This window comes from Chrysemys picta, chromosome 3, assembly GCF_011386835.1.
Source record: "Chrysemys picta bellii isolate R12L10 chromosome 3, ASM1138683v2, whole genome shotgun sequence".
NCBI classification, from domain to species: Eukaryota; Metazoa; Chordata; order Testudines; family Emydidae; genus Chrysemys; species Chrysemys picta.
In genome coordinates this window covers 144,408,593-144,422,623 of record NC_088793.1, presented here as the reverse complement: position 1 = coordinate 144,422,623, position 14,031 = coordinate 144,408,593, and the positions used below count along the sequence as shown (strand labels likewise).

General features: G+C 42.8%; 2 protein-coding genes across 2 annotated transcripts in view; both read right to left on the bottom strand.

Annotated features, from left to right (window-relative positions):
* The window catches only part of LOC101938389 (maestro heat-like repeat-containing protein family member 7), a 49,159-nt gene extending 46,935 nt beyond the window's left edge, over positions 1-2,224 (bottom strand). Inside the window, exons 1-3 of the mRNA XM_005296253.4 lie at positions 2,113-2,224; positions 1,609-1,719; positions 140-295 (exon numbers count right to left, since the gene is read on the bottom strand). Coding sequence (XP_005296310.3) covers positions 140-271 — 132 coding nt within the window. The 5' untranslated portion in view covers positions 272-295; positions 1,609-1,719; positions 2,113-2,224. The remainder of the gene's footprint in view (positions 1-139; positions 296-1,608; positions 1,720-2,112) is intronic.
* A 2,323-nt stretch (positions 2,225-4,547) lies between these two features.
* LOC101938117 (maestro heat-like repeat-containing protein family member 1) lies at positions 4,548-12,709 on the bottom strand. Its single transcript, XM_065589198.1, has 11 exons — positions 12,573-12,709; positions 11,711-11,809; positions 10,908-10,986; positions 10,651-10,761; positions 9,789-9,862; positions 9,359-9,481; positions 8,597-8,659; positions 7,679-7,823; positions 6,615-6,658; positions 5,962-6,121; positions 4,548-4,658 (listed from the first exon to the last, which is right to left on the bottom strand). The coding sequence occupies exons 1-11, from the start codon at positions 12,666-12,668 to the stop codon at positions 4,576-4,578; spliced, it is 1,077 nt and encodes a 358-aa protein (XP_065445270.1). The 5' UTR covers positions 12,669-12,709; the 3' UTR covers positions 4,548-4,575.
* Positions 12,710-14,031: the final 1,322 nt, after the last annotated feature.

The window sequence follows — 14,031 nt, the reverse complement described above, 5'->3', positions numbered from 1 at the left end:
ATGATGTCCCAGCAGACAGTTTCCTGTCAGCTTCCTAGTGGAGACAAGCTGAGCCCAAAACAAAGATTGCTGCACCCCAGGAACTCTAAAGTTTAAGGAAGAGAAAAACATCCATAGCAATTGTCCATGTTCACAGTACCGTGGCTGAGGCAGCGTAGCGGCAATAGTGGTATAACATTTGGGACAGGATGTGGTCCACCCAGGGCAGGATGTTGTCCTTTGTTTCCTTGGCCACCTGGTCATAGCAAAGGTGAAGGGTGCTGGATGCCATACTCCACTTACTCTGTTGTGCATCCTGTAGTAGAAAGGGAGATAAATGCAAACTCATCTTTCCAGATCACTCTCTCTCATGGACAACGCCCCCACCACCCACCCACCCACACCCACACCCACCTGCTTCACTCTCCAAATATTCAGTGCTAGAAAATTGTCTATAGGTAAGAGAAAACCTGCAGATGAAGGAGAGGTTCTCAGAAGAGCTGAGATTGATAGGCTTTATGGCCAGAGGGCAGGGGCGGCTTGAGGAAGTGCGGAGCCTGATTCAAATACCCGGCGGCAGTCCGGGTCTTTGGCGGCACTTCGGCGGCGGGTCCTTCACTCGCTCCGGGTCTTCTGCGGCACTGAAGGACCCACCGCCGAAATGCCACCAAAGACCCAGAGCAAGTGAAGGACCCGCCGCTGACGTGCTGCCGAAGACCCGGACCGCTGCCAGGTGAGTAAAAAAATTAAAAAGGTGCCTAATTTAGGCACTCTTCTTTAGGGCGCAGGGCCCTTTTAGGCCTGGGTGCGGGGCCCTCTTAGGCATGTGGCCCGATTCGGGGGAATCGGCCTAAAGCCGGCCCTGCAGAGGGGACCATTCTGATCATCTAGTCTGACCTCCTGCATAGCATAGGCCTTAGGATTTCACCCAGTGATTCTTGTAGTGGAGGAGAGAATTATTCTTTCTTGCCATGTGAGTGAACTCTACTGAGGCCAATAACTTGTGATTGAACTAGAGCAAATCCAGTCTCTCTCTTAAAAGGACATCCACTCGAGTCAAAACTTGAAGTAGGGAATTTACAACAGATGTGATATTGCAAGAGAAATATCCATTGTGTAAGCAGAGTCTGAATGAGCTCTAACCTCTAGTGATGGGGTGAAAAAACTTCAGGACTAAACTGTTTACATGACCACATTTACTCTGCCTAGGTATTCAGCAGACAGAGCTGTGCGGCCAAAGTGATCAATTTTGGATGATTTTGGGTCAGTGCCACCCTCTTTCAGGAGACAGAAGTTTAAATATCAGAACAGGTGGTGCCCCTCTTGAAGGCCTTTTGTTTCCGCCCATTGGATTGGGTGCCCTGCAGCAGTTTGTCCTCAGCCCAGAAGTGACCAGGTCACAGGTCTTTCACTAAAAGATCACACATCATCAGGTAGTGCAACCCATTCTTCTACAAATGCAATTCCTACTGGAAAAAGGCAGCACTCTCCTCTGTAACTTTAAACAAGTACAGATGACCCCAGAAGTATCACTGAAAAGAAGGGGTGGAGGGGAGTCTAGTAAACCTGTCTGCTTTGCAAGCCTCACTTGAGCTACGGTTTCGCAGTAAAATAACACATCAGCTGTACCTCACCGGGTGAGCTTTCGTCTGGGTTCAGAATGTTAATGAATTCCTGAAGCACCACCAAGATGTCCTTGAGGTGGCGGGTAGCTACGAGACTGATGGCAGAAGCAATCCCCTAAAACATGGAGTCATGCTTCAGTATGGAACATTTCCCTTTCCTTGTTCCTCACCTGTACCCTCCACCCCAACTTTTCCACCACCCAGACATCCCTTCCACATCCCTTCCCAAGCTTTGGAGGGCCTCTATTCCATTCAGATAGGCTAGCTCCTCCATCATTACTCTCCTCCTTTCCCTAGTTTGCTTAAAGATCTTTGATAGCCTTTATATGCCTCTTCCTTTCCCTGCCTCCACTCCAAGATTACATAATTTCTCCCATTCTAGTTCACACAGAGATATTTGGTCACTCTTCCATTTCTCTCTATGCCCCCCTCTTCAGTCTATGGAAATTCTCATTAGTCCCTTTCTCTCTCCAGAGAGATTCATTGATGACCCCTCCATTTCCCTCACCTCTCTCTCGGCTTCCTCCTGCTGAGAAGTCCGCAGTATAATGCTGAGGTACTCTCTCACCACCTCTCTGTTTCTTGATGCTCGTACAACTGCCCCATAAAATTTATATGGGAAAAACTATAAAAATACAGGATTATCTTTAGATACAGGGGAATGATTATTCCCCATTAATAAATTTTAGAGCTCACCATTTGCAGTATATAAGAAGAAATAATTTCTTTGGTGTTTTCATATCTTTGAAAGAACTTCATATCATTATGGGCTACGAGTAAAGAATTGTGAAGTCTGTTGGAACACTAACTAGAGCCAGTTACAATGTGACCTCTGTGACGTTGCACTCCATATGATTTTATGAAAATATGCTAATGACTGTGAATATAATGTAACTGGGATATGCTTCATGCAAAAGGTCTCTTGTAAGGTATCATTACAAAGCTTATAATCTACTGAGTGTGTTCATCCTATTTGTATAAATGTATCACTCTTGTATCTGAAACTAGAAATATGAACTATAACTGAGGTCCTATTGTAATTATGCAAAGTGTGAGCCATTAATGGTGGCTTGGAATCTTGATGGCTCCCATTAACCAGGACAATTGGTTGTAAATGGCTCTGTTTACTTGTAAGTCTTTCTGTATACCTGTGTGCTGGCAAGTGTTTAATGAAGTCTTACAGTGTTAGGTAATCAAACTCAGCTTGTAGAGTGGAGGACTGTAGAGGTGTTGCCTATAGGAATCCTTAGGTTGCTGGTTCGATTCCGGCTCAAAGGAGAGATGATCACATGTCACTGTAGGAGTCTAATAAGTGATGAGCACCAGCTGCTCCAATTTTCACTGGAACTACATTGTTTTACACCATTTGAGGATCTGGCCACATAGTTGGAGAACCAGAGAAGAGAAGACAGTATAATGGGAATACTACACCTGAGAAACATAATTTGCCCACAAAGAGTAGATTATATATGCTGGGTTATTAGCAACTATTTTGGTAGTCCCACTGCAGCACGCAATCTTCAATATACACTTTTGGGGTGGATCACCACCTAAGACTTATGGCAGACGTGTGTTTTAAAAAGGCATTGGAATGAGCAGAGTGTAACCACTTAGACCTCGATCCAGCAAACTACTGTGGCACATGCTGAACTTTAAACATCTGAGTAGTCCCGCTGCAGTCAATGAAAGCCAAATGGGAATTTAAAATTCTTCTAACAGAGAATATTAATTCCTCTTTCTCTAACAAATAATCCTGTGTTTTTGTAGGTTTCCCCATATAAATTTGACGGTTAAGTCAAGAGGCCTAAAACATGTGCTGAAAAATAAACATGTGCCTAAGTGCTTTGCTGGATCAGGGCTTTGATACACAGGACTGGAAGATTCTTCCCCAGCATAAAGGCAGCATGGAAGGAGACACAAATACAAGGACAGGAGATGAAATCAAAGCGAGAGCCGTTAAGCTAAATGTTATGAGTGAAGAATGAAAGGAGTGGGTAGAAATTACCTGTACTGTAGAATTCTGCTGTGTCAGGTATTCTGGTGCCATCAGGGACAACTGCCCCGTTGAACATGTTGTTCTTATGCTGCATCACTTATAGATCCCCATAGAAAGAGCTCTAATATGTATTTCTTAAACACTGACCCGAGGCACCTTGTAGTCCAGCCAGTCTTGCATACTTTCATCTCTCCAGAAACCTCTCGTAACACAGGTAGTCTGCATTTGTTGTTTCACTCCTATTCATTAAACCCTAAACCCAGAACTGACCTTATCTTGGGGCTTCTGAGAATAGCTTTTGCTTTTCACAAGAATCTCATTTGCAAGCTCACAGGACCATGCATCATCCATAATGGCTTCCACTGACCTTTCTAAAAGCTGATCGGGGTAGAGAGAAAGTCTCTGTTAGGAAGAATACTTACAGCTCTTCAAACTCATTGCTACCTATTTTCAAAGTATGCGAATAGCTGATATTTAGAGACAACTAGTCTGAGGGTCTTTTATTGATGCAAGACATTAGGAACAGAGGAATTGCTAGAAGGCCTATTTAATCTGGTATTCTGTCACCAACAATGACCAGTACCAGATACTTCAGAAATAGTGAGGGTAGGGTTACGACAGGGTTAAGACTTACCATTATCTCATGGCCCGCTTACCAGCATAACCGCACTCAGTACACTGAGCAAAGTATGTTTCACTGGATATTGACCCAGTGCAGGGTACTCTCTCCCCAGGGCAGTGAGGAAAATAGGATGCTTCAGGAATCCCAGAATGCACTGCTACAACCATTGCTGTAAAACATGCTGTATGTGGATGCACAAACATGATTTTGTTGCTATGTGGATGCACACAGTTGGCAAGAGTAGGTAAATCAACCAATCATTTTATGTTACAGATGATCCTGCAGTGGTTCCCTTGTGTAGTATAGACACATGCTGAACATAGGTGGAACACAGTAGGCACATTGTCAAAGAGCTAAAGGCCCCTAGAGAGGATGAATGTTACCTGAAGCAGCTTGTCCTTCCATTTCTCCTCTTCCAGAGTTCCTTCATTATGTGCTGGAAGGGGCAGAAATGCAGCTTGTCAGCAAAAGTGTTTTGAACACTGTTCAGATTGACTCAGCAAGACATAATGGAGACTCTGAATACCAGCACAGAATGAGATGTATCAGCTAGGATATGTGCTTTAGCTTAGCGATCAACATACACATATTGCATGCAAGTATTCAACCACTTGAACAAATTACCAAGGGAAGTGGTGGATTCTCCATCAGTTGATGTCTTTAGATCAAGACTGTATGCCTTTCTAGAAGACATACTTTAGTTCAGCAGAAGTTATTGGGATCAATACAGGGGTAACTGAGTGAAATTCTTCTGGCTGTTATACAGGAGGTCAGACTAGATGATCGAATGGTCCCTTCTGTCCTTAATATCTATGGCTCTATGAAAAAGTTATTATCAAAGCTGATGGAGATACAGCACAGCTGGCATTTCCAGGCAAAACAGCAACGGTTTTAAAGGTGGGATTTTCAAAGGAGCCTATGGGAGCTAAGTGCCCAATTTCCATTGGATTTCAGTGGAATTTGAGTGCCTAATTCCCTTTCACTCATCTGAAACATCTCAGTTTTAATCCCTTTGCAGACAAATTAAAACCATATTCCCTCCTCTCCTTAGCAAAGTCTAAAAGAATGGCAGGGGCTATATTTAGAGAGTTATGACACCCTCCCTCCACCCCCGCTGCACTGTTACTTGGGGAAAATTCCTGTTGAAAAGTCAATGAGAGCCTGAATAAGGACTAAGGGCCTCAGGATTTGATCCTAGCTAAATAATATAGAAAAAAAAAAAGGTTGGCAAACAGATTTTCCTTCCCTTCCAGATCTGACTCAGGGAACCAGGGCTACAAGGAAAGAAAATCCCTAATGCACTCGGGAAGTGGGGAGGGAGTTCTGACCTGCCTCACTCGTCAGAACTCCAGTGAAACAGGAAAAGAAACAAGAATGGAGCATAAGGCAATAGGAATAATGAAGTGTGTTTGTGCATCTAGGCTCAGACCTAAACCCAGTGAAGCTGGAAGAAATGGATTGTATTACAATGTATTGACTCAAGAGCAAATGTCAATCCACAGTGGTGTGTTGGGCTGGATAAAGCACTATGAGCCGGTCTTGCTACCATTGAAATCAGAAGCAAAACTTCAAATCACTTGAGTGGGAGCAGGACTGTGTAAGTCTATAAGAGCTGCCTTAACACAGATACATACTACTTCCATAGGACCATGCAAGTGTACTCTGAATCTACAGGGGAGTTGACTCAGAGCCTGTCACACACATCAGCTGTTCTGGGAACCCACCTTCCACTTCCTTACCTTCTAGATATTGTATAAGCTGAGGAATCATCTCCATCCACAATTGTCCCAAATCGGAATGAATCACAGGATGGAGAGAGTTGAGAGGATGGAGGGCATGCAGCAGTTGGAGAGCAACAACCCCACAGCCTCCATCTTTGTAGGGATACAATGAAATCACCTGGAAAATGAAGAGCCAGTGTTCAATTCAAGACTCTAGCAGTAAAAGGAAAGGTTGGGAGATTGAAGTATAATGCTTCATTTTGTCTCTTAAAAGGTTGCTTGTGCTGAGATGGAGATCAGGGTGGTCTGGAACAGGTTCATTTATTTATAGCATAAATGGCATTTGCAGGTGCCCCTTATGTCAGAGATTATTTCACAGTGATAGTCACAGAGGCCTGCTTTCAATTTCCTGTTGCCACACCAGGCATCACCAGAGACCCCAAGTGATCCAGCCAGGATGCGCAGGCATTTGAATGGCAGATCTGGAAGATTATCCTTGGAAATGGTCACTGCCCATCACCATCCAGTACAATTTAAGAAAGGCTCAGCTGGCCCAACCACTGCAAACTCTGGCTTCATAAATGACATATTTTAAATGTTTTATGGTTTATTATTGAACTAAATGCAAGTATCCTGGACCAAATAGATGAGTTACAGGAAGAAATGCTTACCAAAAGATGTAGCAGGAGTGCCTGAGGGGTTGGGAGTTCAGTCGCTGTCATAAAAAGAAATAGAAGCTCATTGAGTGTACTGGAGAGCTGGGGGCAACACATTGAGCTGTGAGTTAGAGATTAGACAATTTTTTAAAACCTGTCGATAGTGTTTACTGATCAACAGGGTCGTTCTCTAACTTGTTATAAGGTCAGTCTCAGTTTTGTCACTCTTGGACAGGTGAGTATGACCAAAAATAAAACAGAGCATTTAAACATCTGGCCAGGTGTCCAAGACTCCTGTCAGCATCCCTGCTATGAGTCACATAGCATTAAAGCTAAAGATACTTAAAGGGTGAGAAGCGAGAAGTAACTGGATGGAAAGACAACTGGATGAGTAAAAGACATCAGAGTTGGAAAACTTCAACAAGAAAGGATGCTTGTAAAACAGAAAACAATTATGTAGATTCTGGAACCTTTTGAACACCATTATCTTCATATAAACATATATAATGGCAGCCACAGAGTATTTATATGCCTCTGAGCTTTGCTTTGCAACCTTCAGCTATTTAGGGTGTCTCAGTCCAGTCTACTCTATAATAAAAATATGAACTGTAGGAGACAGTCCCATTCAGGATCTCAAATAAAGACTTGTGTTGCTCTCTAAATAGTTCAAGGTAGAACCAATATAGCTGGGCATGATTTTCACCTTCCTGGGAAATTTCCTTGTACACTTGTGCTTCTTTTTAGGTATATCTCCCTGCTCATAAGGCTCTTTATTTATAGATTTCTAGCATTCAAAACTTAAATGCTGACAAGAGTTTTGGTCAGTGTATGAAAATTGGAATGAAACGCAGCACTTTCATTGGTTGCTTGTGTCTTTCCATATGTAATGTAAGAGTGTATACTGAGGAGTTGGGTGAGTTCTGACTGCATGAGAAGATTCCACAAGAATTGCTTTGCCTCTTGCTAAAAGGCTAGGTACCTTACTAGTGTCAGTCCGATAACCTTCTCCAGCAGAAAGTTTCATTCACATCTTATATTATGAAGGAGATTTAATTAAATGTAGCTGTTCTGATACTAACGTCGTCTGTGTAACTCCGCCAGGTAAGGAGATAGGCCTCCTTTCCCTGACTTTATGAACAAAGATGTCAAGGTTTTGCAGACGGGGATGAAAGTGTTGACATACTCCAGAGGACACACAAACTGCAATAGCATTTTCCAGGGAACCTGAAAGCAACAAACAGCATAGGTTTGGATATCTTTATATGTGTGTAACCCACACACCTCCTGGGTATGGTGCTCTGTCCCCGTGTAGTGGCACTGAGATCACTTAGAGAGAGATTAATGACTCTGCTCTACATTCTTAGTTAAGAGCCATGTGGCTTTTAGCTCATGCAGTAGAGGCTCATGCATTTAGCTCCAAAGGTCCCAGGTTTGATCCCGCCCAATGACAACCGGGGTCTGTTGGTGTTACACATGCAACATCAGCTCTCTTGTGACTTTCCTTTTATCAATGGAAAAAAATTGCTGCTTCTTAACCAATACTTCAGAACTCTGACCTCTTACTTAATGGCAGATACAACTGCCTTTCTCTGCCTCTCACAATAGCCCATCCAAATCTATACTGTTTTGTTTGATTCTTCCTTCTCATTATGGTCCTGATTCCTTTGGTATGCTAAGCACCTCCAGTAAGTTAACGTGTACCCTTGAATGCCAAGGAAATTAAAGGGAGTTAAGCATATTCAACATCTCACAAGAACAACTCAGCACCTAGCGGGATCCAAGGTACCCCTTTCCTCTCTTCCTAGCCAATCACATACTGCCCTCTTCATGACCAACCCAGGCTCTTTTGCATATAGACGGCTCTCATGAGGAATACATCCGAAGGAAGATCCCTTTGAGGCATGTCTCGGCTGGTGCATGCAGGTGAGGAAGTCAGGGGGAACCCTTTGGGTGGAACTACTGGAAAGTTTGATCAGCCCATGTGTATTCATGCTTACCAGGTTTAGGGTGTCGATACTATACACCTGGACTGCCTCTTCATCCCAGTCACCTTGAGGCTTCTATAAATAGATGAAAAATCAGGACAAGTTTATCTATTTGCCATCTAACCACATTGAGATGGAGGGGAAGAGGGCTAGAGTAAGTGCTTGGGTGGCTGCAGGTATCTAGAGGAATGTTTGAAAGATAATTATTTGAGTCCAACACAGTGGTCCTTAAGAAAACAACTGAAGCCCAATTAAATCCCCTTCCTTCTCCCAGCTTGCCATGTCCCAAAAGCACTTTTCACTGAAATTTTGAAAAAGGGAAATCATTCCCATTCACATTAAGGTTTGTAATTTTTTGTTTTTACAAAAACCAAAACCTGCATTTTGGCATAAAACATACTTGACACCATCCCTTTAACTTAAATAAACGTAACTGGTGGATACTGGTGAAGACAGCAATAAGGGCCAGAAAATTATACAGAACATAGTATGATATTTTCTATATCAATGGTACATAGTTAGGGTGACCAGCCGTCCTGTTTTTAAAGGGACAGTCCCATTTTGGGGGACTTTTTCTTATATAGGCGCCTTTTACCCCCCACCCCCTGTCCTGTTTTTTCACAGTTGCTAGCTGGTAACCCTATACATAGTGGCATATACATACATGGCAGAAAAAGGTATGGCAAAGTTTGAAAGGTCAAGGGAAAGGGTAACAATAATTGTTAAGAGGCCAGGAGGATTAAAAATAAGGGGAGACGTTTTTCTGTTTCTTACCATGGTGCAGACAGGGAGTTCACACTGCCGAATGAGAAAATCCACAAGTACACTGCCTCCTGGCAGGGTGAGATACCCACAGCATGCAAAACTTCTAATCAACTGCAAGAGAGGACTTTTCACCTCCAGGAGACACACAAATGAAGACAATCAACGATATTTAAAAATCCCACCATGCACCACAAATGTACTGTCTGAAATGCTCATCCCCACAGTAGAATTTTTTACATTGTGCTTCTTGAGTAGATGGTCGGGTCTTGCTGATCATAAATGAGAAATCAGAGAATGCAGCTGCATCATCTTTGTTGCCAGAACCACAGTGCAACAGGCAAAATCCTTCCCTTTAGTTACACTGGTGATTCTATATATTCATCTCCCACCCTACAAGCTGAAGACAAGTCTGTTCCCATACATTTGAATGTTCTCTTACCTGATAGTTGTTTTCCTGTATGAGAAGAGCCACAGATTGCACCATGATGTCTTTTACTTTGTCCATATGGGGAGCTGAAAGGAATACAGACAGGAGTTTTGGCAGGCTGGAGTCTATCACAAGAAGCTCCTCACTCTTTTTAACTTCCTTTACCAGCATTCTTGCCTTTTTGTGGATTAGATAAACATTTGGTTAACTCCTTTTTAGACTCTGTCATCCAGGAAAAGTTATGTAAGCACAACGACTGTCTTATTGTAAGATTACATCACCACTTCATGATGCGCCATTATGGTATGGTAGCATTGCATCATGCCATGGGTATTTTGGGACTCTTTAAATATGTTGCAAGCCTCCCCCTAAGCATGTGAGACAGCTTTGTCATGGTGAGGATTGTTTTGCCTGACTCTGCTCCTGCTGCCAGACTGAGACTGAACAGAGCTATGCTGGTTTATACCAGCTGAGGATCTGGCACTATTAAAACATCAGTAAGGTTGTGAACATGAATTAAGATTGGGAATGTATGCTTGAATTCAGATTTCAAATATAAAATTGTTCAGACATTCACACACAAAGTTCTAACGCCAAGCTTAAATCTGCCCTGCACACAAGAGGCTGGCTCCAAAAATCTGGTGCAAGAGCCTCAGCTGGGACACGCTTCCACTGAAGTCAGCCAAGAAAGCACCTGGTCCCTGGGGTTGACAGTCAGAGGCACACTGATAATTCATATCATTTGTAAGCGTTCATTTGGTACTCGTGAAAGGGAGGAGCTGATGGCACTTGCTAGTGCCAGAGAGAGTATAAGCAAGTGGTAGACAAGCTCCCCCACCACAGTTCCACTCTTGCACCTTCCTTTCTTACTTACGCTCCTGGGTAACTTCTCTCAAGACTGTGAGAGCTGCAGTGCACTCCACCTCTTCTGCACCCTCCATCGGCCTTCTGAGGAAAGCCATAATATCCTCCTGATAAATAGGACCTAACAGAAGAGAAGTCTGACTAATAAAAAGCGATGTAAAGGGAAGAAAACCCATCACCACATTTCCAAATGAGGTTTTTCAGAAGAGTCAGGAATCTGAGATCCTGTTACTGTTGTTTCATTTCAATGTTTCTTTCTATTCTTACCCAGCACCTGGAAGGCTCGCAATGCAGAGGTTTGATTCCAGTTACTTAGCGTATCAGATATTTCAGTCTTAGCGGAAACCTGAAAACAGAAGAAATCCCTGTCACAGACACATGGTGCCACAGCAAAGGAGGATTTGAAACATTCACAGAAGCTGGAAAACCTGGTCCTTCAACATCCCAGGAATGTTTAGCAAACCAGCTCCTCTAAAAGAGAAAGAGCATATTTGCTTTGTTCAGCCCCACAGGAGTGCCCCAAGATAGTCTCTGATACGTTTGTTAAGTTTTCCACTGACAGAAGAACAAGAGTCTGTGTGACCCTGATTGGTGCATCAGAAGAGGGAATTCCTCCAAGGGAGGTTGTTAGGTTCTCTCCAGAGAGGTCTTGTGATGAACCTTTCCTGTTGAGGAGAAAGCAGCACCCACTTCCTGACCTGAAACTAGAGAGCGGGAGAGAAGGGCAGTGCCCCATGTGATAGAGAAGAGAACAGCAGATGAAGAGGAACAGATCTGTGATGACAGAGAAGGGAATAGCAGTGCTTCCATCCTCAGAGCTGGCATTCCCCCCTCAATGGAATAGCAGATCAAATCATCCCTAAAAATTTCAGTCTTGACAGCCCTCTGCAGAAATGTTAGATTTTTCACCCTTCTTTAGGATATCTGAGAAACGAAACAGCCCAGGACAAGAGACAGGAAAGTGATGGAGAACAGACAACTGCAAAGGGCAAAATCAATTATCGACCAAGAATGCCATCTGGAGCAAAGTGACATTATTTTCCACTCCTGATTGGAGTCAACCTCCTTACCTGTGTGAATAGAGTACTGAGAATATTGTCCAGACTATGGTACAATCTCTTACTCCATTTCTTGTGGCACAGTACAGCATCCAGAAGATGGCACAGGCACTGTGGTAAAGAAGAGATGAGTAATAAGGAATGATCTATTGAACCAATCAGCTATGGAACTCTCCTTCTAATTATGAAAGGTTTTCCGCATATCCTATCAATGGCTGAATTTATCCCATACTTGTCTCTGTACTTCCTGAATCTCCAGGGACAAGAGGGGGTCGGCAACCTTTCAGAAGTAGTGTGCCGAGTCTTCATTTATTCACTCTAATTTAAGGTTTCGCGTGCCAGTAATACATTTTAAAGTTTTTAGAAGGTCTCTTTCTATAAGTCTATAATTTATAACTAAACTATTGTATGTAAAGTAAATAAGGTTTTTAAAATGTTTAAGAATTTTCATTTAAAATTAAATTAAAATACAAAGCCCCCCCCAGACCGGTGGCCAGGACCCGGGCAGTGTGAGTGCCACTGAAAATCAGCTCGCGTGCCGCCTTTGGCACGCGTGCCATAGGTTGCCTACCCCTGACCATATGCTTCATTCCATAGGCCTCTGAATCTGTCACCTGCCATCATTTGAGATCAGGTCAGTGGTTCAACTAGTTGTATCCTATTCTCAGGTTTTCTTCTGGTTTTCTGAAAAATATCTAACCAGTTCCTCATCTATTCCTTACTGTAGATATGTGTCCCTGCCCAGCTCCTTTCAGACATAGCCTAGGCTTGGAATCAGTATCTCCTCACAACATGGAAGCAGTGGTTCTGTGGTAATGAAGAGCAATCTAACTCCTCTAGTCACTAATCACAGACATACCCTTGGATTGCTCACCTCTGTGACATAAAAATGTTGTATCCTGGTCCCATACTGATTCAGGAGTTCTGTGATCAAACACTGAAGATGATTTTTCAGTGTTTGAATAGACATGATGAAAAACAGCTGACCAATTACATCCAGCGTGGCTTCCATCACCTACACAGGAGGAAGAAAAGGCAAGGAATAAACATTTGCCATGCAAGATTGAGTATAATTACCAACATGTCCATGTATTGGCAGCGTAGAGGTTCCTGGAAATATCTACAGTTTTAACAGTGATATCTCACCAAAATTTTCTAGAGAAGGTCTCTCACTTCTGAGGTCTGTGATAGGATGCTTCTGTGTATTCAGTGTCAAGTCACATTGACTTATAACTGCTGTTTTATACAGTAAAATTTTCAGCTAGTTTTACTCATTGTCACCCTGAAATTTGTTTTAACATTCCTCCTTCACTGAATATCAGCATTTCAGATTATTTGACCCTCCTGCCTCCCCCACAATGTGTATTAGCCTGCATTTTCCCAGGTTGACTGTGATAGTGAAATTTGCTACCTGTATTTTTAGCTTCTTTGGGTCCTTTTGATTATTTTTGTGTTCTCACTGGTATTTGCAACATTGCCCAATTTACTGTGCTTTGTAAATTCACTTTCCTCCAAGAGCTAAAATAGGAAAAGTGTGATGAGAACTCGTCATATCCCTCTGCCCAGGTCTCTTTTGTTCTGTCCGTGCCTGTTCCTCTTCATGATGTCTGTTGTTCCCTTTATCCCTTCCCTCAGACTAACTTAGAGCCTAGGATGCAGTTAGGAGTAATACAATTATTAAATAACTTCCTAGTGTGGAAAGCTATCAGGATGTGGAACAGTCCAACAGAAGTGACAGAATTCCCATTGCTTAAATTATTTCACATTAGACAAACCATGGGAGATGGCAGCGTAGAGAACAACTTGGCATTGGTACCAGGGATAGATAAAATGACATAACAGGTCTTTTCCAACTTTAACTTCTATTTATGACAAAAGAAGGTTAGGGTTGCAAATCAAAACACTAAAAAATTAGGAAATTCCAGTATTAAGGTAGCGTGTGCAACCCTAATTCTACTTTCTTGTATGTATGCACTCAGTATACAGTCTTTAATGACAATCACAGCACCCCAGGATTTTTTCTAAAGGACCCCTGCTTCATTCACTGAGTCTTTCACAGGCTTGGAACTTGGCCGAATTTGGGTAAATTTTCACAGGAACGGGAAAAGGCACAGCTCTGCGAGCAGATTGACCTCCTCCCCCCGCCCCCGCCAAATTTCAACCCCCTAGCTCCAAATCAAAGATGCTCTAGAGCTTTTCAGTGAAACAATATTATTTTTTTAACATAGGAAAAATGTATTTTCCCTAAACTTGTTTTGAGAAACAGCTGAACCATTTTTGCTGAAATTCCTGCTCTGACCCCATCTCAAAGAAAAGTTCAGATTCCTGGCATG

Coding starts and splice junctions, on each gene's coding strand:
- LOC101938117 (XM_065589198.1), bottom strand. CDS start 12,668: ATGTCTATTCAAACACTGAAAAATCATCTTCAGTGTTTGATCACAGAA. Junction 9,482..9,788: donor TACAGGAAAACAACTATCAG/GTAAGAGAACAT, acceptor TGTCTCCTGGAG/GTGAAAAGTCCTCTCTTGCA. Junction 8,660..9,358: donor AACTCCCTGTCTGCACCATG/GTAAGAAACAGA, acceptor ATCTATTTATAG/AAGCCTCAAGGTGACTGGGA.